Below are 22,745 nucleotides of genomic sequence, written 5' to 3'. Positions count from 1 at the left end.
CTTCTAAGAGTATATTTTACAGTATGCTGCTCAAGTCTGAATAAAGGGTACAATGCTTTTGGCTTACTGATCCCCAGAGCATATTAATAGTGTCGGATTAATATTCATCAACAGTTCCTGCTGTTTTGGCTAGTGATGCTGTGTTACAAAATCTTGCTGCTGATGGTGCTAGTACTGATGGTCAGTTCATCATTTTCCATTTCTCTCTGGAGTTTTATTTTTAAATCATGTTGCATTTATTAATACTTTGTTTCAATTGAGAACATTGGGTAAAGTATGTAGTAAAATTTAATGCAGTTGTGAGTAAGCAGAACGTTTTTCTTTTCACTAATTACTGAAAAGAACAGAATCAAAATTAGTGCCTAAATATATATATATATATTTAATTGTCAACCTTATGAATTATTATACTGAACCTTCTCTTCTGGCATTGCTTGGAGAATAATTCACATTGTTAGAACTTCGAGTTTTCTTTTTGGTCAAATCACTCTGATTTGCATATAACTACTAATTATTTTTTCTTAGTAAAACAATCTCTTTATATGCAGTCTTCATTTTTATTATCAAATAAAGGATTAAAAACATTAATTTCTGAGAGTTCATTGTGGCACTGCTATTGAAATTTCAGTCATAATTACGAGTGAAAATAGGGTTTAATTGCATAATTACACTTCAATCTTTTGCGATATGTATTTCTATTTATAAAAGGAAATACTTTGTCCAATTGCTCAGACAATAAAAAGACCAAAGGGCTAAAACTGAGTTGTATTAGTATCAGTGTGCTAACTAGTTCATATGAAATTCCTTTGTTTGCTATTTGAACAAACACTAACTCATTTATTTAAATTTTTTATTAATTTAAATTATTTGAATTGCCTTTGCTAGACAGCGGAGATAGGAATTAAATATGGATGTGTTATTGAGTTTGTTACTAATGTTGCACAATGCAATTTCATCCCTGGCCTTTCAAAACGAATCTTAAAATGTGATCAAAGACTATTCAGACCTGACTTTCTGTCTGAATGTTAAATGTCGTCTGTGGCTTTACGATGGTTTGCAATGAACGGCTAAAATGTCAAACATAGTGAATGAAATTGCTTCAAAGCAACTGTGTCGGTAACCAGTGGTGACTTTATTTGATTTTACACCTCATAAGGGGATTGTATTCCACAAACAAATATGGCTAGGGCAAATCTGTCCATCCAAATGGACAGAGAATTGCGGTTAGTGCACCTGCCATTTTCCTGATAAGCCTCCGCTACCCATCGGTGGGGCCGGGTCTCGGGAAGTTTCACCAGTTATGCTTTTAAAGAGAAGAAAAGTCTGGGGCCAAGAATCTTATTCAAATACTCTTTTTATAGAAGAATACATGGTCTGATCTTAAATTTCTTTTGATTTTCTTTTTAAAGCATTAATTCTTCGTTAATGTGGCGATCCGAGTGGGATCTTCCTATTCTTGGGCTACGCCGATGGGTATTCTGCTGATAAAATTGATGTTGTTAACAAAAAAAATGTACGATAAGAAATATTTTTGTTCTATAAAAATGGTTAGTACTTTGGAGGAGAAAAAAAGTACTTTCTCTTGGTTTTTCTTTCCCTTTATAAGAATGGACAGAAGACAAATAACCCATCCATTTTTCTTTCGAGTCCACTACAGGATTCAATCTGACGATTTTTCATCTTTTTGTACCCCAAGACCAATATCCCTTTACTCTTTGCAGAATTAGAACTGATCCAGTTCCCCTTTGAATGCATTAGTTGAGTTAGTATTTGTTCCTTTGGGTGCTAGTCTATTCGATAAATAATACTTACAAGTGTAAGGAAATTATTCCTAAAGTAAAGTTTAGCTCTTGGCTTCTTTAAAATGTAATCACATCCTGCAGTTCTTCTCTCCTAGTTGGCCCAATGTACCACCCATCTAATTCACCTTATCTAATCAATTTTACCTCACACATAGCCATTTTTACCTGGTCCACATCCACATCCACTTTACAAAACTATGTCCACCTTATCTAACCCACATCCACTTTATTTAGCTCAAATCCACTTCTCCACATCCAGTTTATCCACTGTACCTAGTCAACATCCACTTTGTAAATTTCCTTCATTATAAGAACTAGTATTATGTATCTCCTCCATTATCTTTTTTTCTCACTGAGAATAAATTACTTCCTTTGCCTCTTTTCTTAATTCAATGATCTAAAACCTGGACCATCCTTGCTGCCCCTCTGTGAATATTTTTCTGTTGTCTCTTTGAAAGCGCTAGCACAAGCACGATGAGCCGAATGGCCTCCTTCTGTGCTGCACCATTCTATGATTCTATAACTAGTTCTACATTTTGATATTAACTTTTGAATTTATATGATTTATATGTATTCTTCATTTGGACTCTCTCCATTACATTCTTAAACACATTCCTTTTTCATGTTGCTTTGCTTCTCTGGCATGTTTTCCAAATATAAATCCTCAATATTTTGACCTTCAAGTCAGTAAAATCAATTTTCCAGAAATCTGATATATATTTGTTTTATTCGAGCTAGACTAAGTCAACATCAAATCTAATGCTGTGATTATTGATGCTTATGAGTTCCCCAATGTCTCTACCATCTCAGGTTACTGCTAAACACCAGATTAAACCTAGTTTTTCTCCTATTTCCTAATCATAACCTGCTGTGTCAATACAGAATTCCTCCGGTGATTTCAAAGCAGACTCTTTTTTGAAAGAGCTGGTTTCCTAAACTATTTTAGTTCAGGATAAAAAAGTGTTTCATAATTCATGCTTTTATTTTCTCTTACTGACCTTTTTCTCATTTGTGCAAATAATTCCAAATTAATTTCTTGGCCTATGGAAGTTCCCAGTTAATTTCCTTTCCTTCATAGCTTCGGTGCTTGGGCCTCAACTATTTACAATCTATATCAATGACTTCGATGAAGGGACCGAATGTATGGTTGCTAAACTTGCTGATGACACAAAGGTAGGTAGGAAAGTAAGTTGTGAAGAGGATAAGGAGTCTGCAAAAGGAAAACGTATGTTAAGTGAGTGGGCAAAAAATTGGCAGATGGAGGAAAATGTGAACTTGACCACTTTGGCAGGAGGAATAGAAAAGCAGTATATTATTTAAATGGAGAAAGATTTCAGAACTCTGAGGTATAGAGGGATCTGGGTGTCCTAGTACATGAATCACAAAAGGTTAGTATGCAGGTACAACAAGTGATTAGGAAGGCAAATGGAATGTTGTCATTTATTGCAAGGGGAATAGAACATAAAAGTAGAGATGTTTTGCTACAGTTGTACAGGGCATTGGTAAGACCACATCTAGAATACTGTGTGCAGTTTTGGTCTCCTTATTTAAGAAAGGACATAATTGCTTTAGGTACGGTTCAGGGAAGGTTCACTCGACTGATTCCTAGGATCGGGGGGTTATCTTATGAGGAAAGGTTGAACAAGTTGGGCCTGTATACACTGGACTTTAGAAGGATGAGAGGTGATCTTATTGAAATATATAAGATCCTGAGGGGACTAGAAGGGGTAGATGCTGAGAGGATGTTTCCCCTTGTGGGGGAGACTAGAACTAGGGGTCTCCCATTTACAACAGAGATGAGGAGAAATGTTTTCTCTCAGAGGGTCATGAGTCTGTGGAACTCCCTTCCCCAGAGAGCGGTGGAGGCAGGGTCACTGAATATTTTTAAGGCTGAGTTAGATAGATTCCTGATTAACAAGGAAGTCAAAGGTTATAGTAGGTAGACGGGAAAGTAGGGTTGAGGTCACAATCAGATCAGCCATGATCTTATCAAATGGCAGAGCAGGCTCGAGGGGCCGAATGGCCTGCTCCTGCTCTTAATTCGTATGATCATATGTTCGTATGCTATTCCCAGCTACCAAAGCTAAATATCCTTATTTAATAACTTTCAAATCCTCCCTTAATTTATTTCTACTATCCCTTCTAAACATTTTAAATCTACATTCCAGTTTTAGCTGTATCTCTGTTAGACCATTTCTCATTCCATGCAAAGCTGTAAAGTATCAGTTCATTACTTTTTATTAGTGTAAAATGGTTTCGTTTGTCAATATTGCAATAATCCCCATCAATCACTCAGATTTTTGTTATTGTTGCTCCCTCATCATAATTATTTACCCTATAGGGCCAGTTTCCCAAATGTGCACTTCTGACACTGATCCTCTCCTGCTGGGGACCATGACGAAATCATAGGTGCACTTCCCAAAATTTTCAGTCCATTAGCTTTAATGACAGGAAAATCATGGGGAGCGTGCCCACAATTTCCCAATACATGCTCCAGAGGAAGAGACTCCATGCCAGAAGTGCATATTCTCCATTTCCTCTCTGCCCTTAGTTTAAATATTTCCCAAATGCTTCATATAAATTGGGCCCAATTTTCTAGACGCATGTTTATTTAAATGTAGTTCATCCTTACTAAACTCTTGAGGCAACATTATCAAGCTTTTATTTGTCTTTCTTTCTGCTTTAAGATTTCATGGTGCAGTAGAACACAAGCAGAAAAAGGAATTCATTCACAAACATGAACATAAAAACTATTTTCTACCTCAGTGGAAAAGCAAAGATGTTTTGTAAGAAGACACAGGCCCTGAAATTACACTGTGAGAAACTAGTGTACAAATGCCTGATATATTTGTCTGAAGTTCCTCTCTCTATTTTAGTGCCAATGGTAACCTGTTTATTTCGAATGGGTTAAAGCCTCCACTGAAATATTGGAGAAAGGCATTTCAGATGAATGTATTAAGTTTTTATCCAGTGGGCCTGTATCTTTTAAAGGGGAGGTGGAGTTTTCAATTGGAGGTGTGTGGAAAGTGCATTTTTGGAGCAGCAGGCACAATGTCTGAGGTCAGGGCACCCTGATTCTCGGATACTGCCCTGGAGGTTCTTTTGAACAAGTCAAGGACAGGAAGGGTAACCCTGTTTCCTTCAGATGGCAGACAAGTACCATGCCAAATAAGTCAGCAGGCATGGAGAGAGGTTAATTAGCAGGACAGTGCCAGCAGCACTTCATTCAGACAGTGCCAGCAGCAATTCATTCAGACATTCCTAGGACCTGGCTGCAGTGTTGGAAAAAATGTAATGACCTTACCAGGACTACCAAGGTAAGCTCCTCTTCACATCTCTCTTACTCAAATACATCCCTGCTGTACCCCCAGCAGGACCAATCCTTCCCTCCCTTGTTGAGCAAGCTTCTCCTCCAATCACAATGGGACACTTCACCAAACCTCCTTCTGCTTACACTCACTCACTCAGCACCTGCTATTGCCGTCATAACTGTTTCCCCCACTTGCTGCTTCTTCCTCTCAGCATGCACACTGTACTAAGCTGCCTCGCACATCTTCACAACCCTTTCAAAGGGCGCACACTAAACCACTCTTCTTGCAGGACAAGCACATGACAGAAGGGAGACTGCAAGAATGGGGTTGGGGGGAGGGGAGATGCAGCACATTGTAAACTGTCACTCCAGTGATGATAATATCAACATTATTGGCAGCGGGAGGACATGCTGCGTTGGAGATGGCGCGGCTGGAGGCCATGTGCAACAGGGTGTTTGGCCATTTTCCTTTCTTTTCTTCTTTCCATTTAACTCTCTAGCTCACATATACAGCATGCCAACCTGGGGCTGCTACCCATCCGCTACTGCTGACCCTTGCCATTACAGCCTGACTCCTGTCTCTTTGCCGTTTTTCTAAGGTCCTGTTGACAATTCGAGCCCTGCAGCCATGCAGATGAAGAGGAGGGAACCACCCTCCCGAAGGTTCACCACCATTCGCTCGTAGCTCCCCCAGTGCCAGCACTGAGGTCAGCGCCCTGGTTGGTTTATAGGTAGTGCATTAGAGGGGTGTGCACAGGGTGACTCATGCAGCACTAGTGAGCAGGAGGAGGTACGAGTGGAAAGGACAGCCCAGAAGAGCATCACTAGTGGGCAAGCTCGGGTCCTAGTTCTGCTGAAGAGGACAGAGATGCCGACTTTAGCGGACCAGCCTTCATAAGATATACTGGCTGGAACTGGCTGTCTCTTACCCTGTATCGCCCATGATTTGTGGGCAGGTTTAAGAAGTAGTGGTAGCAGCACTGAGTCAGTTTAAAATGGCATTTGGGTCCTGAATATGTCATAAGACCCACATTTCACTATATTAATTAGGCGGGATGACTGGTCACCTAAATCGAGGCCCACCCGAAAATTGCAATGGGTGGATGAGACAAAAGTCATCTACTCACCATTCTGATTGAATTAACAACCTCCACAACACACACATTTCCTATCAGTGGAAAAATATCCAATCAGAATTCAGCTGCAATAACTGAGAATGAACTCTTTTAAGTAATGAAGCAAGTCACTGGCCTGTGAAAGTTATCTGTTCCCTGCTCTGCACAGGCAATAAAGACAGGAAAGTGACATTAACAGCAGGCACACAGTGAAGCCTGAATTTTCCAAACTGTCTGTACATGTGGTTGTAAAACAATTTACAACTTTACAAAATATATTCTTCAGCATAAAAACTAAAATTGAGGACTATTCTGGAATGTTATAGCCAGAAGGCCTGGCTCAAGGTGGCAGAGGAGGTCACCTGCACCACCAACATATCGCCCACCTGCATACAGTGCAGAAGGCGCAGCAATGACCTAAGTAGGTCAGCCAAAGTGAGTACACTTACTCATTCCCCTACACTCCGTCTGCCACATCACTGCCCCCACCCCACATCTCCTTCTGCACTGCCAACACTACTCTGTCACATCACCCCTCACACCCACTCAAAGCTCATCCTCATCTTACCTGCACTTACCTCGCCAGTACTCATCCCGCCACTACCACTCAACCCAATCCTCATACAATCTCATGGCTCTATCTCGTACTCACCCTCTCGTGCATCTCTTTCACGGCCAGCCTCACTCAACCTGCCACTACCTGTGCTGCAGCCACAGGGCATGCATCACATATGTGCAGTAGGCAGCGTAAGGCAAACGTGTCGTGAGCATGAAGGGGATGCACAAGGGTGTTTGAGGGCTTGTCATGGTTTTTACTTATATTTAATTTCTGACCAACTCACATCACATATTATATTGGCACTACTACTGCCACGTCTTTGCGAATCTTGTCTGGTTTGTGCAATAATGCCCTTTCCTGAGGATCACAATGAAGACCCACACCTGATGCCACCCATTGTGTCACTGCAGAGTGGGTGTAGGTGTATTTGCAGGGCTCTTTTGTGCAGACGATTGAGAGACGTCGGCGATGTCCCCAGTTGCACCCTGGAAGGATGCGGAGGAGAAGTTGTTGAGGGCAGTGGTGACTTTGACAGCGACAGGTAAGAAGATGGTGCTCGGGCCAGCCGGGAGCAGCTCGGCATGAAGGAGGCTGCTGTTGTCCACGACTACATGTCGAGTGACTCTGAGCCTCCGTGTGCACTGCTGCTCAGAGAGGTCCAGGAAGCTGAGCCTCGGTCTGTGGACCCTGTGGCGAGGGTAGTGCCCTCTGTGACGTATCTCTCTCTGCGGTAGCCCTCCCTCCTGCTGTGCAGGTGGAGGTGTCACAGCACTGTGTTGTGGAGTTCCACGTGTCAGAGGTGGACGGCGTGGCCGGTGAGGCTGGTGATGCTGTTCACCCTCCGAGGAGGTCATGACTGCAGCTATGGCGGTCCCCATCTGGAAGATATACTTCTGTGGGGGTCCGCAAGGTAGGTACATGTCTCTGGACACCGGGGTAAGTGTGCAAGTTGGTGAATTTGATTGTTAGGAGGAGGGTGGTGGAGGCCAAAATTTGTCCAAAGTGACAGAGTGGCCTCCTTCAATGAGTGAGGGTCTCCCCTCCCACCTGTCAAATGGACCTTTGCAGCTGCCACAGGCTGATAGCTGCAACACGTCCATTTCAACTGGGAGTGTTTCCCCCAGTATGGGAAACAGTCCCAGTTGTTTGTAAAATCCCACCCCTCCTGAAATATCTCCTTAATCAGGTCTGTTAACGACCTGAAATACCAGAATAAATACTTTTAAGTGGCACCCCGCCGGCTTTAATTGCCTGCGGGAGTCCCACATGCGGGGGCTGCAGCGCACGTCGGCGCATCTGTGGTGAACCCGGAAGTGGGCGGGTTGGAGCCGGGCTCCCGACCCGCTCCGGTATTCCCCGATTTTCGGAGCCCCCCCCCCCGCCAGGAACGCACCCGATCGCGGGTGCTAATATCGAGCCTAATGTTTGTAGTGTTACCGCAATCTGACATTTACACAGTTATAAACTTACATAGCTAAAAAATTAATACATCTAAGAATTCACATTTCTAACTTTGTACTTACACCAATTTTATTTTTTGGTGATGGCTAACATGCTTTACTTCAGCATTGGTTCTGTGAAGGGAAAAAATACTTATTTGTTAAACTGATCATGGGAGAAAAGAAAATACTGAACCTATAAGACCTATTTATATTGTGACACTTTAAAATGTCATGACATTCAAGTATTTTAAGGTTAACTGCAACTTCAATTAAGTTTATAATCCAGATGTTTTTTAAAACTAACTGTATAAAAATGTTGTGCTAGAAATACATTTTTTGTACTGATCTCTTATTTGTCCTGTGATTTTTTTTAACCTGTGACAGTTTTTATTCCTTTCACGTTTTATCTAAAAGTTACATATAATCCCCGATTTGGCAGTGCAACCTGGTACTTACATTTTTGAACATCTCTGGCTCTTAGGATTTCTTTTACGTGATGGGCCGTGCCTCGATTTACACATCAACATATCACATGGTTTAGAATTTATCATTTTACAAATATATGTAAAGTATTTACCAAAATTATATATTTTCCACAAATACATTTTCCCCACACTCTTCCCAATATAGTGATGTCATAGTAATGACAATATATATATATATACTATATAAAACTGTAACAGTCAGTACTGTATGCAACTCTTTGTTTACCACAAATACCAGCATTTGTGATGGAGGAAAATTGCAGAAAGTATTTTATTATAAATATAAAACTTCAGAGATTTTTCTAAACTGTCGTGTCTTTCAGATGTTTCTGTCAACCTGCTCTATGTGGTTGTGGTGATCAGTGTGACTGACTCCTGATTAGATCACAAGATAATTATGAATGAAAAAAGACAGTTGGGCCGTCTTAGTTCATTCATCCAGAGAGTTCCTAAAGTCTGCCATCTAAGGGCACAATTCTAATAAGGCGGTGGGATGGCAGTGGGTAGGGGGGGCGTCAATGGGTGTGCGGCAAACCTGAATAATAAAATCTTCCCATTCCCTACACGATCGCGACTTAATTGGGGCCCCTTAATGTTGTTTCCGGGTTTGCCATCGGAAAGCTGCGCAGCGGGTGGACTGTGCACCCACATGACCTTCTGATAGCTGGAACGTCTGGATTTAAAGGGCCGTTGCACCAATGGATTTTGCTGGAGCAAGGAGCAAGCACGCAGAATGGAGCAGCAGAGGGGCAAGGCAGCTCCAAGATTCAGTGACGCCTCACTTGAGGTGCTGCTGGCCGGGGTGAGGAGGAGGAGGGGACTATTTTACCCGGCTGACAGGAGGAAGCGCCCTACCTCTGCCACCAAGAAGGCCTGGCTTGAGGTGGCAGAGGAGGTCACCAGCAGGAGCAACATATCCCGCACCAGGGTCCAGTGCAGGAAGCATTTCAATGACCTAACTAGGTCAGCAAAAGTGAGTACACTTACTAATTCTCCTGCATTCCATGGTGCACATCAACAAACACCACCCCCCCCCCCCCCCCCAACTCATTCTGCACTGCCAAGACTACTCCATCACATCACTCCTCACACCCACTTAAGGCTCATCCTCAACTTACCTTCACTTCCTGAACACATCCTCACCTCCCCATTTGTGACTCCACCACCTACCACTCACCCCAATCCTGATCCAATGTGATGTCTCTGTCTGATACTCACCCTCTGATGCATCTCTTTCACAGTCAGCCTCACCCAAAGCAATGCATTTATCGGCTGACCACTTCATCTTCACTCACTCACACATCTGTACTTTTTCCCCTTGAAGGAGAAGAAAGCGCAAAATGCATGGGAGAGGGCGAGGAACAGAGGGGGGCCACAACAAATAGTGGTCCTCACAGAGACGGAGGAGGCGGCCCTGGAGATCAGCCGCACCCTCGAGTGCCTGTCCATCATTCATCACACACACAACATGAATTGATGTTAACAATGTTTGGCATGTTGAACACCTCAGTATGCTCATTGCAACATGTAGCTTAATATTGCCTTCTGTTCTCTTACAGGCCCTTCAACAACCAAAATGACGGGAGAGAGCGATTCCTCAGAGGAGCTCCCGTCCTCTGAGGGCGCACCATCACATCTTAGTGAGCCATCCACCAGCGCAGTTACTCACACCTCGGTGGGTCCTAGTAGTCGGTTAGTTGGGTTGGCACCTGGTGAATCACCACACACAAGTGAGCACGAGCAGACAATGGTGGCAGAGGCAGCTGTGGAGAATCAGTGTTGGTGGGCGCACTCCTCTCCAGGCTCTGCTCAGCTGGATGCAGATGCTGAACCCCGGGGGCCATCCTTTAAATAGTGGAGAGGATGGCGGAGTCCTCCTCCTGCATTAGTGGAATGGTGAGGGAATGTCTGCATTGGAGAGAAGGCTAGCCTCCATTGAGCTTCAAGCATAGCTTACAAATGAGCCCATTCAGGCCCTGACAATGGCCGTGCAGACTCGGGGTGAACAACATTCTGCCGCCATAAACAGGCAGACAGAAACTTTACAACTGGGCTCCCAAGGCATCAGACACATCCTCCAATCTGTTCTGCAGCAGGGTGGTAGGAGTGATGTGGGCCTGGTCCAGGAGAGGGATGATGGCGAAAGGGGACGTGGAAGTGGGGACACCACTCAAAGCGCTCCCACGGTGTCCCCCCCCCTCAACCAGTACCCACACTGCTGCCTTCTCGCCAGGTGGCCGAGTCTGCCTCAGCACAGGTGTAGGTGGATCAGTCTTTGGAGAGGCCCTCACGGGCACCAAAACCCAGAGGGCGTAGGCCCAAAGTATCTCAACAGTCAAGGCATGAACATGAGCAACCTGCCGCTACCTCTGCTACAGCCACAGGGGATGCACCACGTAAAAGTAGTAGGAAGCGAAAGGCTAAGGTTTTGTGATTACAAAGGGTATGCATAAGGGTGTCTGACAGAATGTCATGTCTTTCATTTATATTTGGTTTTTGTTAAAGTCACTTTAAATGTTATCATTCTCACCTCCACTGCCACATCTTGCCCATTCTTGACTGGCTTTTATGAAAGCTCCCTTTCATGTGCTTCATCATAAACAGTGAGACTTGATGCCACCCAGTGGGTGCATTTACAGTGGGTGTATGTGTAGTTGTAGGACTGTTTCATGCGGGGGGCGGAGGGGGGGGGGGGGCGCCGGCTGGTGTTGGCGCTGCTGTTTCCAGGTGGTTTGAGGACTGGACTATCCTCACTTTGCAGATGTCCTTATAAGAATCATTCAAATAATAGTGACTCCCTGGCCTCACGAGCAGCCAGGTGAGCCGCTGCTCTGCTGATGGGTTCATCCTCATCCTCCTCAATGTTGATTGCAGATGTGGATGGTGGATGAGGACATGGGGGCTTCATCAACCAGTACCCCTCTCTGTTGCGTGATGTTGTGCAGGACACTAGACGACTATAATTCTACCCACTCTGTCTGGTGCGTATTGAAGCGCTCCCCAAGACCAGTCCAGGCACCAAAATCACATCTTCAGCAGTCCTATCACATGACAAGTGTCAGACCTGGTGGTGATGTGACTGTCGTTGTATCGACGCTGTGCCTCGCTGATGGGGTTTTTCACAGGTGTCATGAGCCACTTGTGCAGGGGGTATATCCCTTGTCTCCGAGGAGCCAGCCCTTAAGGCTGTTTGGTGTGTGGAAGAGGGCCGGGTTGTTGGATTCTCTCAGAATGAATGAATCATGGCAGCTGCCAGGGAATCTGGCGCACATGTGAAGAAATCTTTTCCAGTGGTCACAAACGAGCTGAGTGTTTATGGAATGATAACCCTTTCTGTTGATGAACAGTCCTGGCTCGTGTGGAGGTGCTCAGATTGCTATATGGATGCAATCAATTGCACCCTGTACCAGTGGGAAGCCAGCCACAGAGTGGAAACCCACTGCCCTCTCCGTCTGGCTGAGGTCATCCAAGGGGAAGTTGACGTAGTGGGAGGCCCTGCGAAACAATCCATTGGTGACCTGTCTTGTGCACTTGTGGGCAGACGACTGAGCGACCCTGGCGATGTCACCGGTGGTGCCCTGGAATGATCTGGAGGTGAAGAAGTTGAGGGCAGTGGTCACTTTAAATGCCACAGGCAATGTGATGCCACCATGCCCAGCTGGGGGCAGCTCAGCATGAAGGAGGCTGCAGATGTCTGCAATCACCTAGTGACTCTGAGCCTTCGTAGGCACTGGTCCTCAGAGAGGTCTAGGAAGCTCAGCCTCGGTCTGCAAACCCACTCACAAGGGTAGTGCCTCCTGCGACGTCGGTCCCTCAGTTACGCCCCTCTGTGCTCTTGTGCAGGTCCCTGTGGTGCACCTCTCTGTTGTGGAGCTGCAAGTGGCAGAAGTGCACGCCGTGCCTGGCGAGGATGGTGATGTGCCTCCTCCTCGGATGCACTGGTGAATGCAGCCATTGTGCCCCCCATCCTGATGTTGTCAGTTTGAGGGGGTCCAAAAAGTACGTAAATATGTGTAAACAGTACAATTCTGAGTGTGAACCAAGAATTTTCAGTCTAAACACAAACCTTTTATCCCCATCTGTCGATTTAAATTGCCAAATGGCTGCCGGCTACAACCCGCCTAGTTTCCCATAGCGTGCGTCACACAGCATGGGAAAGACGCTAAGGCAGCGTTGAAATCGCTTCCCAGCATGATTAACTACATTAATAAAGAATTCAAGTACTTTAAGTAGTTTAATTCCTGGTTTAAATATCATCCCGTCGGCTTTAATTGCCAGCGGGACTTCCAGGTTCCTGAACCGCGCGCGCAACCAGATGGGTACGAGTCCTGCGAGTTTCTCGGCGGGTTGGAGCCGGGATTTCTTCCCACTCTGGAAATCCCTGATTTTGTTTGCCCCCCGCCCCCAATGCATCCGGAGATCAAAGTTAAATTTGTGCCCTAACTGTTTCTTAAAAGATTCCATGGATTTTGCTTCCATTACTATTCCTGGATGTATTCCAAGAGTCAATCACTCCTTGTCCAAAGAATTTCCTGACATCTGTGCTAAGCTTTACCTTTTACTAGTTTGAATCTGTGTCCCCTTGTCCTACTTTCACAATTTAAAGTAATATTCCAGATTTACCTTTTCCATTGCCTTAAGTACTTCGATAAGATCACCTCTCAGCTGCCTCTTTTCCAAGCTGGAAAGCCAAAGAACCTCTTATCTTTCCTCATTGCTCAGCCCTTCGATATTAGGCATCAGCCTCATGGCCATTCTCCACAATGCCTACAACATTGTGGAGAAAGGCCATTCTCATCCTTGTGTCTGTATAGTGCTCTGGTCAGAACGCACCTTGGGAACTGGACCAGAACACTACAATTTGGTCATGACTTATTCTAATTTATATTCTACCCTTCTGGCTATATAGTGCAACATTCTATTGGCTTTGTGATTGCCACTCAGCAGTGGTTCAACGTGTTGAGCATTGAGTCTTCTAAGACTCCGCAGTCTCTTTGAGCTTTGTATTTGGCTACTTTACACTTTTCTGCATTAAATTTCATCTGATATTTTTCTGCCCATTTACATGTTTTATCCAACTTATTCTGTAATTTCAGCACTGCTTCCTCTGAATCCACTGCTCCTCCTGTTTTGGTGTCATCTGCACAATTTGATCATTTTGCCTTGAGAGTCCAAATTCAAATCATTTATGTAAATTAGAAACAGTAGTGGACCCAACAGCAATTGCTGATAAGAGATCGGTTCCACTGCCTAATAAGTACAACATAAAATTCAGCCCAAATAAAGATGGAATGGATGATTCAGAATCATCCAAAATCCAGTCTTTGCACAGCTTCTGGTTACAAAAAAGGCAGTGATTTTACTGATACCAAGAGTCCTCTGTTAACTCCTTCAAGGAAAATAATTTCACAGCATATTATAAAAGAATAATCTTAGTTTGAGAATTGGGTCATACAGGTTTAAGAATAATTGTCTGAACTATCGTAAAATTTAATTTTTTGACAATTTATTTTTGAACCACGTAAGGTTCCATTTTAACTCTGCTGCTTCCAGTGTGACCTCCGTGTCTGTTCATTTAGGATCTCCACACAGAGATAAAATCACAATAGCTATCCTGCAGCTTCAGGAGGAAGGAAAGCTGCACATGATGAAAGAGAAATGGTGGCGTGGGAATGGCTGCCCAGAAGAGGACAACAAAGAAGCAAGTGCCCTCGGTATTGAAAACATAGGAGGGATATTTATCGTGCTTGCTGCAGGGCTAGTTCTCTCAGTCTTTGTTGCCATTGGTGAATTTGTGTATAAATCCAGAAGAAACAGCGATGTCGAACAGGTACGTTTGTTTTTTTAAAGTACAATGGGAAGTGTGCAATTAAAAACAGCTGCAGTGGGGCAGAACCAATTTTCAACTCAAATGTAAGGCTTACTAAAATAAACCAGAGTAGCATCAGAAAAAGAACTGAAAATAGAAAGTAACCAAATAAAATGACAAACTAATTGTCTTTGCAATAAGGTGTTACAATACAGAATGGAAAAGAAGAGCACTGTAGGCATTTTACCTGCAATCTGTTCATCAGGCTAAAGACACACCCATTCACAGTTAGGTCAGATGTGAAAAGGGGTTTGAATATCAATGAAAGTTGGGGTAAATTGGTGTACCTCAACTTACAACAGTATTTCAAATTGCCCTGTGCTATCAAATACAATATTGTGTACAAATTAATAGAACACAGCATGGAAATATATGAGTAGGTTACGATGTGGGAGAATATAAGACATTTGATTTTATTGTACTTAATATAGTATCTATATAAAGTGCACCAATGTTAATTAGTAGTAGCTTTTTGTAAAGCTACTCTGCTCTAAAATAGCTTCTTTTCAGCAAAAGAAAACAAACTAGTTTCAATAATCTCACTTTTTGTGGAAAACAGTGTAAAGTACTGTCCCCATTACATTTTTAAAATTAAAATTGCTAAATTATTTTGAACCTTATTAACATTAACCTGCACACAGGTTTTTTTTACAACTTTTTTTTTGTAAATATTCATTAGTTTTAGTACTGCTCCTTTTGTCAGTAACAATCACTGAGGCCAGAACAAGAGAGCAGCAATGCAGTGTCTTTACTACAAATGATAATGGAACGCTGGTCTTAAGAGCATTTGCTTTGATTTTGTTAACATTACAATAATATTTTTCTTTGAAAATTAGGGAGCAGTACTGTCAGAAGACAAGATTCTCTTCTACACACACTGTCACAGTTGATGTTTTCTCCTCATTTGTCAATATGAAACGTACATGGCCCTTGAAAGAGATGGTGTAAAAGGACTCGAAGTAGCCAGTTTTGGGGCTCAGCGCACTGTTACCTGCACAGATCTTGGAGATGGGTCATTTTGACTATAAAACACTTACTTTCTAATATATTGCAGTATTTTTATTGGCTTGCCTTGATTCCAGAAAATAAACACTTACATTCTCTCTCTCTGTTTGTCTGTCTTTCCGCCACAAACTCCATTCCCTAGCCATCAACTCCATCCCTCTCCCTGGCCACTGTCTGAGGCTGAACCAGACCGTTTGCAACCTTGGGGTCCTATTTGACCCTGAGATGAGCTTCCAACCATACATCCGTTCCATCACCAAGACCGCCAACTTCTATCTCTGTAACATTGCTGGTCTCCACCCCTGCCTCTGCCTCAGCTCATCTGCTGCTGAAACCCTCATCCATGCCTTTGTTACCTCTAGACTCAACTATTCCAATGCTCTTCTGGCTGGCCTCCCATCTTCCACCCTCCATGAACTTGAGCTCATCCAAAACTTTGCTGCCCGTATCCTAACTCGCACCAAGTCCCACTCTCCCATTACCCACTGTGTTCGTTAACCTACATTGGCTCCCGATCTGGGAACGCCTCGATTTTAAAATTCTCATTGTTGTTTTCAAATCCCTCCATGGCCTCAACCCTCCCTATCTCTGTAACCACCTACAACCCTCCTAGATCCCTGCGCTCTTCCAATTCTTGTCTCTTGCGCATCCCCGATTTTAATCACTCCACCATTGGCGGCCGTTCCTTCAGCTGCCTGGGCCCTAAGCTCTGGAATTCCCTCCATCAACCTCTACGCCGCTCTTCCTCGCTCTCCTTTAAGACGCTCCTTAAAACCTACCTCTTTGACCAAGCATTTGGTCACCTGTCCTAATACCTCCTTATGTGGCTCACTGTCAAATTTTGTTTGTTAACGTTTCTGTGAAGCGCCTTGGGACGTTTTACTACGTTAAAGGCGTTATATAAATGCTAGTTGTTGTTGTTGCTCTCTGTCTCCATCTCATGCAATTCCACCTTTTTCTACAGTAACAGGCTTGGCAGTATGCAGAAATGCTCCAGTTTTCTTTTATGATCCAGATATGCGCACTAAAATGTTTATGGTATGCAATGAATTGTAATTTCGAATACTGTAGAGAGAATTGTTTTCTTCCAAGTAGGATCTGTTGTCGTCTTTACAATCAGCTAGAATTTCTGTCCAATAGAAATACTGAATGGCATGTTATGTATTACATTTCTTGTATACTGCAAAGCGGCTTCGGCAACACAAAATGTGCATTATAAATGCAACTAATATGAAACAAACTTTTCCCACTTTTATTTTAAAATTTAAAAGTTCCCAGGCAGTTCTCTGGATCAACTTTAATATTAGTAAAAAATGTCACCATTTAGAAGAGCTTTGCTTTTCTCCAATTTGAGAACAGAGCAGAGCTGGTAGTATAACTCAATGCTGCCACCTCACAGTGCTGTAAAAGCAATAAATGGTCTCAAATAGTACCTACATATTACAGCATTCACAAGTGTTACCATAGTTATGTTGCTGCAGCCAAGAACCAGTAGTATAGATGGGGGTAACCTGGTGAAGCAGAATTTAGTACTAATTGCAGTGTCAACAATTACAATCATTTCAGGGACCTTATAAATCACAATTTCAAGAAATAAATCTAGCCAAAATGGAATTATTTTCATTTGAATCTTTAGAGGAGCTTTAAATGAACCAGAACCCAATGAAACATGACAGGATGAAAGCACTTTATGGGTAACGGTAAGGGAGCATTTTGATCGGCTGATAATTCTCTTTCAAAACTGCTACAAAGTTAAAAGAATTATAGGCAGCAACTGAAAATAAATTGAAAAATGTTATCGAGAGCCACGCATGGCATACTGTAATAAAGGATGCTATGGAAAGTGAGAATGGTACACATGCGTTTTAGATAGTAGAGAATAATTACGTTTTCATTTATTTTGCATTTTAACACAGTAAGGACTGATTTAGTATGATGTAAAACTGAATAGTACAACATAAACAAACACACATTGTGGATGCCTATCATTGGGAAAGCTTGTATATCAGTCTTGGTGCTATTTACCATAATTTGCTGAACATCTTTTCAACAAAAGTAACATTTCAATACATGGATACTAGCCATAGTTTGGGTTTGTTTCCGAAATGGTAACTGTTTCACTTGCAACTAGCAGTGTTTCCAGTTGATTATATCTTGATTATATGTATTTTTTTTCTCACAATGTAACACTTATCGATCCCCCAACTGCTCAAAATGAGAGAATATTTTTTTTAAATTACAGTATAGCTCCACAAAGTCAAATGACCATTTCCATATCTTCTCAGCATCTTCTAAATTTTGATACATCTAAAAAACTGTTGTACTTTGTTTCCATTGAGGGTTTTTTCCAGATTCATATCTCTGAATAATGCATTTTAATTATACTTTGTTTTAATCAAAGGTTTTTTTAAGATCCATATCGCTGAATAATACATTTGAATTGAATTGTTTTAAAATGCAATATCTGCAGCACTTCGCATGGTTTGTCTCCACCTTCAATAGTGTGTGTCCATTTACTTTACTTCAGTCTTTGAGTTAAAGTCATTCATATCTTTTACTTTTGCTGTTTAATTTTCTGTACTTTTGTCAGTTCTTTGCAATTTCTTGTGATTAAAGCTATTTCTGCACTTTTTTTAATGCATGCAAGGCCTTTTGTTTCTTTTATGGATCACAATGTAAGCAAACTCATCCGTCCTACTCCACTTCTGGAACCACCCTTTCTACTGAGTTAGAGTGTGGCAAACTAATCCGGGAGGAGAGGGGAATGCAACCACAGTCCTCCATCCGCACTGTGTAGACAAAGCAGTGAAAGGTTTGTGCATAATTTACTTCTTACAGTCAGTAAGAAGCTATCGTACAAGTTGTCTTTCGAGGAGAAAAAATGGGACACGGTTAACAGAGCAGTTTCACTAAATAGATCAGAGTTGATATTCTTACAGGGCTTACTTTAGCATCCAAATCAAGTCTTCTAAGGCAGCTTGCTCCAACTGATGACGTCTTTAGGGTATGACATCATCACAACACTGATTTTTTTTTTGGTAACATATGGTTAATTTATTTTCCAATAGTAGTAAAATTAACATAAAATGACTGAACTGCAACAGCTAGAGTTTGACTGTTCCCAGAGGGTTGTGAGGGAAGGTGCATTTGGGAACTAAACCTACCTACAAAGCTCAGAAAGCAGTGTACCAATCTAGTAAATTTACAAAAATAGGTGTGTTGGTGAAACTGTCAAATTCTTACAACAGTATAGCAGATTTCTGTACTTTTATTATTGTATTTAAAGTTACATTTATGAGATTTTGTTGTTGCAAAAGTTAAAAGAGATGCATTTTAAGAACTGATCTTTTACAGGGCCACATCCTTGGCTGTTAATTGTTTCTTACAGAATTTAAATTAGGAAGAATGAGTTAGCTGAGTTGGGATAATTCCATTTTAACCAGGGTATTCTACTTAACATATTTCAACTATATTAAAATGTTTTTTTCTTTGTGAACAAGCAGATGGATAACAAAATATAAACTATAATAATCGTAGAATCATAGTGCAATATAGAAGGCAGCCATTTGGCCCATCATGCCTGTGCTGGTCCAATTTTTTTCAGCTAGAGCTATCTATTTGAATCCCATTTCCCTGTCCTTTCTCTGTATCCCTTTATATTCTTCCTTTTCAAATACAATTCCTTTTTAAATGATGTTATAGTCTCTGCTCAATACTCACTGGTATTAAACTATTTCATGGTCTAATAACCCTCTGTGTGAAAATGTTTCTACTAACTTCTCCCTTCATTTATCTAGTGATAATCTTCAATCTATGCCCTCTTGATATGGAATTGCTAACCAGTGGAAACAATCTTTCACTATTTGCCTTCTCAAAACCTTTCATAATTTTGAAAACCTCCATTAGATCTCCCCCTAATAGTCTCTGCTCTTGTGGAAAATCCCCAATTTTCCCAGCCTTTTTTCATATTCCTGTTATAATCCCAATGAATCTTCTCTGTACCCTTTCTAAGCTCTGATATTCTTCCTATAGTGGAGTACCCAGAACTACATACAATATTCCAACTAAAGCCTGATCAATGTCTTGTAAAAATTCAATATTGGTTTTATATTCAATGGCCTTAAATATAAAACCCAGAAACCCATTTTCCCTTTTTATGGCCTTTTCTACTTGCACTCCCGCCTTTAAAGATCCATGAATCAGCATCTCTAGATTTCTCTGTTCTACCACTCTGTTAAGAATTTCACCATTTAGGATATACTTCCTTTTCTGTGGTATCACACTGAACAGAACAGGGACTTGTCTATTAACAGTTGATTAGCTAGTAATTCATCTGCCGCTAGCACTTCCTACACAAAGAATATATGATGCTGAGTCATTAAGCATAAACGCTGGGAATTTCCTCTGGGTTCTCAATTAGCCGCCGTAATTTCGGGAGAAGATCGGCGGAAACTCCAGATCCAATGGTGTTTCCGCTGATCTTCCACCGAAGTTACTGAGGCCAATCGGGAGAACCTATGAGGAAATTCCCGGCAAAAAATGTTTAACAAGTAGCCAGATAGTTTAACCCATTTATTCAATGAAAGTACACCCAGTATTAGCACTTTCAACTAGGGTAGGTTTGAAATTGTTTTGCCTTATACTTTTTATGGTGCTGCTAATTTTCAATGAGATACCTCAAGGCAGTGTAACCCCAACATCAAGTAATGTGATGGGAGTTTGACTGAACTGATGGCTTAAGTATACACAGGCTACTTAAACTACACAGTCAATATTATTTGTTGGTTTAGAGTTATTTTTATAATTCTCTTTCTTTTATCATGAATGATGATGATGGTGACAATATGTAACCAGCAAAACTCTGGGAAATTTTCAGCAAACACAGCCCTTCAAGAACACAGTATATATTTTCCTTATATGACCATCCTCGGAGTTGACTCAAGCTCTGTGTAATGTCATCATATATTTTCTTATCCATTTTGTTCCGTTTGTTATCTGTCACATTTACATGAATGTCGGTGTGAAAAATGAAAATCTCTGTGCAGCATAGCGGCAGTTTCTGGCCTTTGGGCACAAGAATTAATCCGTTTGTATTTTTTTCACAATATAATGAAAAGAATTGACCCAGTTGATTCAGACAATTGTTCATTGTGCTGAAGGTTTCAAATACCAGCACAGCAAGCACAATATTAAGAGCAAGACGACAAGTCACTCAAAGGGTAATAACATTTTGGAATAAGGAAAGGCCATTGAAGCAGAAAATGTGTGTATTCAAGATATAATTAGATGTGATTCTGGAGAAAGGAGAAATATGGAGGGTAGGAGGGATTAATCTATCAAAAATGGATGTTTTTGTTGGGGGCTAATAGCTCCTGTTCCTAAAAGTTCTTAAGTTCTTAATTTTTAGTTTATTTTAATTCATACCAAGTCCTGGATTTAAAAGATGCAAAAAAAGCAAGAAGGCTTTTTCTGTCATTCATAGTATCATAATAGGTCCAGCACAGGATGAGGCTATTTGTTCCATCGTGCCTATGCCTGCTCTTTGAAACAGCTATCCAATTAGTCCCATTCCCCTGCTCTTTCCCCATAGCCCTGTAAATTTTTCCCTTCAAGTATTTAACTAATTCCCTTTTGAAAGTTAATATTGAATCTGTTGCCACCATCCTTTCAAGCAGTGCATTCCAGATCATTACAACTCGCTGCGTAAAAAATGTTTCCAAATATCGTCTCTGGCTCTTTTGCCGATCACCTTAAATCTGTGTCCTTTGGTTACTGACCCTTCTGCCATTGGAAACAGTTTCTCTTTATTTACTCTTATCAAAACCGTTCAGGATTCTGAACACTTCTATCAAATCTCCCCTTAACCTTCTCTGTTCTAAGGAGAACAACCCCAGCTTCTCCAGTCTCTCCACATAACTAAAATCCCTCATCCCTAGTACCATTCTAGTAAATCTCTTCTGCACCCTCTCTAAGGCCTTGACATCCTTCCTAAAGTGTGGTGCCCAAAATTGAACAAAATACTCCAGCGGAGGCCTAACCAGTGTTTTATAAAGATTTAGCATAACTTCCTTGCTTTTGTACTTTATGCCTCTATTAATAAAGCCCAGGATCTCAACTTGTCCTGCCACCTTCAAAGATTTGTGTATGTGCACCCCCAGTCTCTCTGTTCCTGCACCCCCCTTTAAAATTCAGTGTTTACAATCAGCTAGTACTTCCAGTGCCTGACACTTGACCACAACTTTGTATCACATGATTTCAGATCAAAATACCAAAGAAGGCTGAAAAAGTAATGCTTGAAAGGTTGCGAAATAGCATCGCTTCCCGAATTACTTCAATTGACCAAGTGCTTAGAGTAATCCCATTTAACCTCTTTTTTACCACCATCATTCTAATCGGGCAAAATCATTTGAGCATGTGGGAGAATAATCCACATTTGGAGTGTGACATTGATGCTAATTGTCTTGGAGTTTTGTTTTGCCGATCCCTTAAATAAGCAGAACCTAAAATTCTTCACTGATCTCTACTGTAGATATCTGTCCATTTAAGTTAGCAATAATCATTATCAAATTTAAGAGCTTAAAGGTGCACGCATCAGAGCCATACCGAAATTCTGAGTTCAAGGCACAGGTGAAACATGTATTAGCCACCAGTGCCACAATAACTGTGGTCTGCACCTCAACACTGGCAAGTTTCCATGATGGTGATGGTGTGCATCAGAGCTACCAGCAGCTAGCCTGACAAGAACCAACAATGTCAGTTCTAGAAGAGCTTGGATTTCTAGTTGAACGCGTACAACCCAATTTAGCACTGTGCTGGCAAACAAGACACCCTCCATAAGAGAATAGAAATAGTCCTAGAGTTTCAATATATTCTATTCAAAATTGCATAGTGAGGTGTTGTTGGCTGGTGCAGCCCTGACACAATTCTATAGATATAGGAGGGAAAAATCTCAGTTCAAAGCTGAAGAAATTTCAACATTAGCAGACCTAAGGAAATCCACCTTCAGTGCATTCAACCATCGAGTGACAAAATCCCCCAAGACAGACATCCGTGAAAAGAAAGAATGAAAGACTTGCATTTATATAAGTGCCTTTCATGACCCCAGGACATTCAAAAGCACTTTACAGCCAATTAAGTACTTTTGAAATGTAATCATTG

General features: G+C 41.7%; 1 protein-coding gene across 3 annotated transcripts in view; it reads left to right on the top strand.

Annotated features, from left to right (window-relative positions):
- The window catches only part of LOC137327204 (glutamate receptor ionotropic, kainate 1-like), a 297,693-nt gene that overhangs the window by 265,696 nt on the left and 9,252 nt on the right, over positions 1 to 22,745 (top strand). For 2 of the 3 annotated variants that reach the window (XM_067992767.1, XM_067992764.1), the window contains one exon: positions 14,293 to 14,543. In XM_067992767.1, the coding sequence (XP_067848868.1) occupies positions 14,293 to 14,543 (251 nt within the window). Of the gene's footprint in view, positions 1 to 14,292; positions 14,544 to 15,418; positions 17,923 to 22,745 lie in introns of those variants that run through there. The other variant, XM_067992766.1, reaches the window with a different exon arrangement.

The sequence above is a fragment of the Heptranchias perlo genome, chromosome 11 (genome assembly GCF_035084215.1).
Source record: "Heptranchias perlo isolate sHepPer1 chromosome 11, sHepPer1.hap1, whole genome shotgun sequence".
Lineage (NCBI taxonomy): Eukaryota > Metazoa > Chordata > Chondrichthyes > Hexanchiformes > Hexanchidae > Heptranchias > Heptranchias perlo.
The sequence above is the reverse complement of the archived record's forward strand: the minus strand, read 5'-3'. Positions and strand labels throughout refer to the sequence as shown.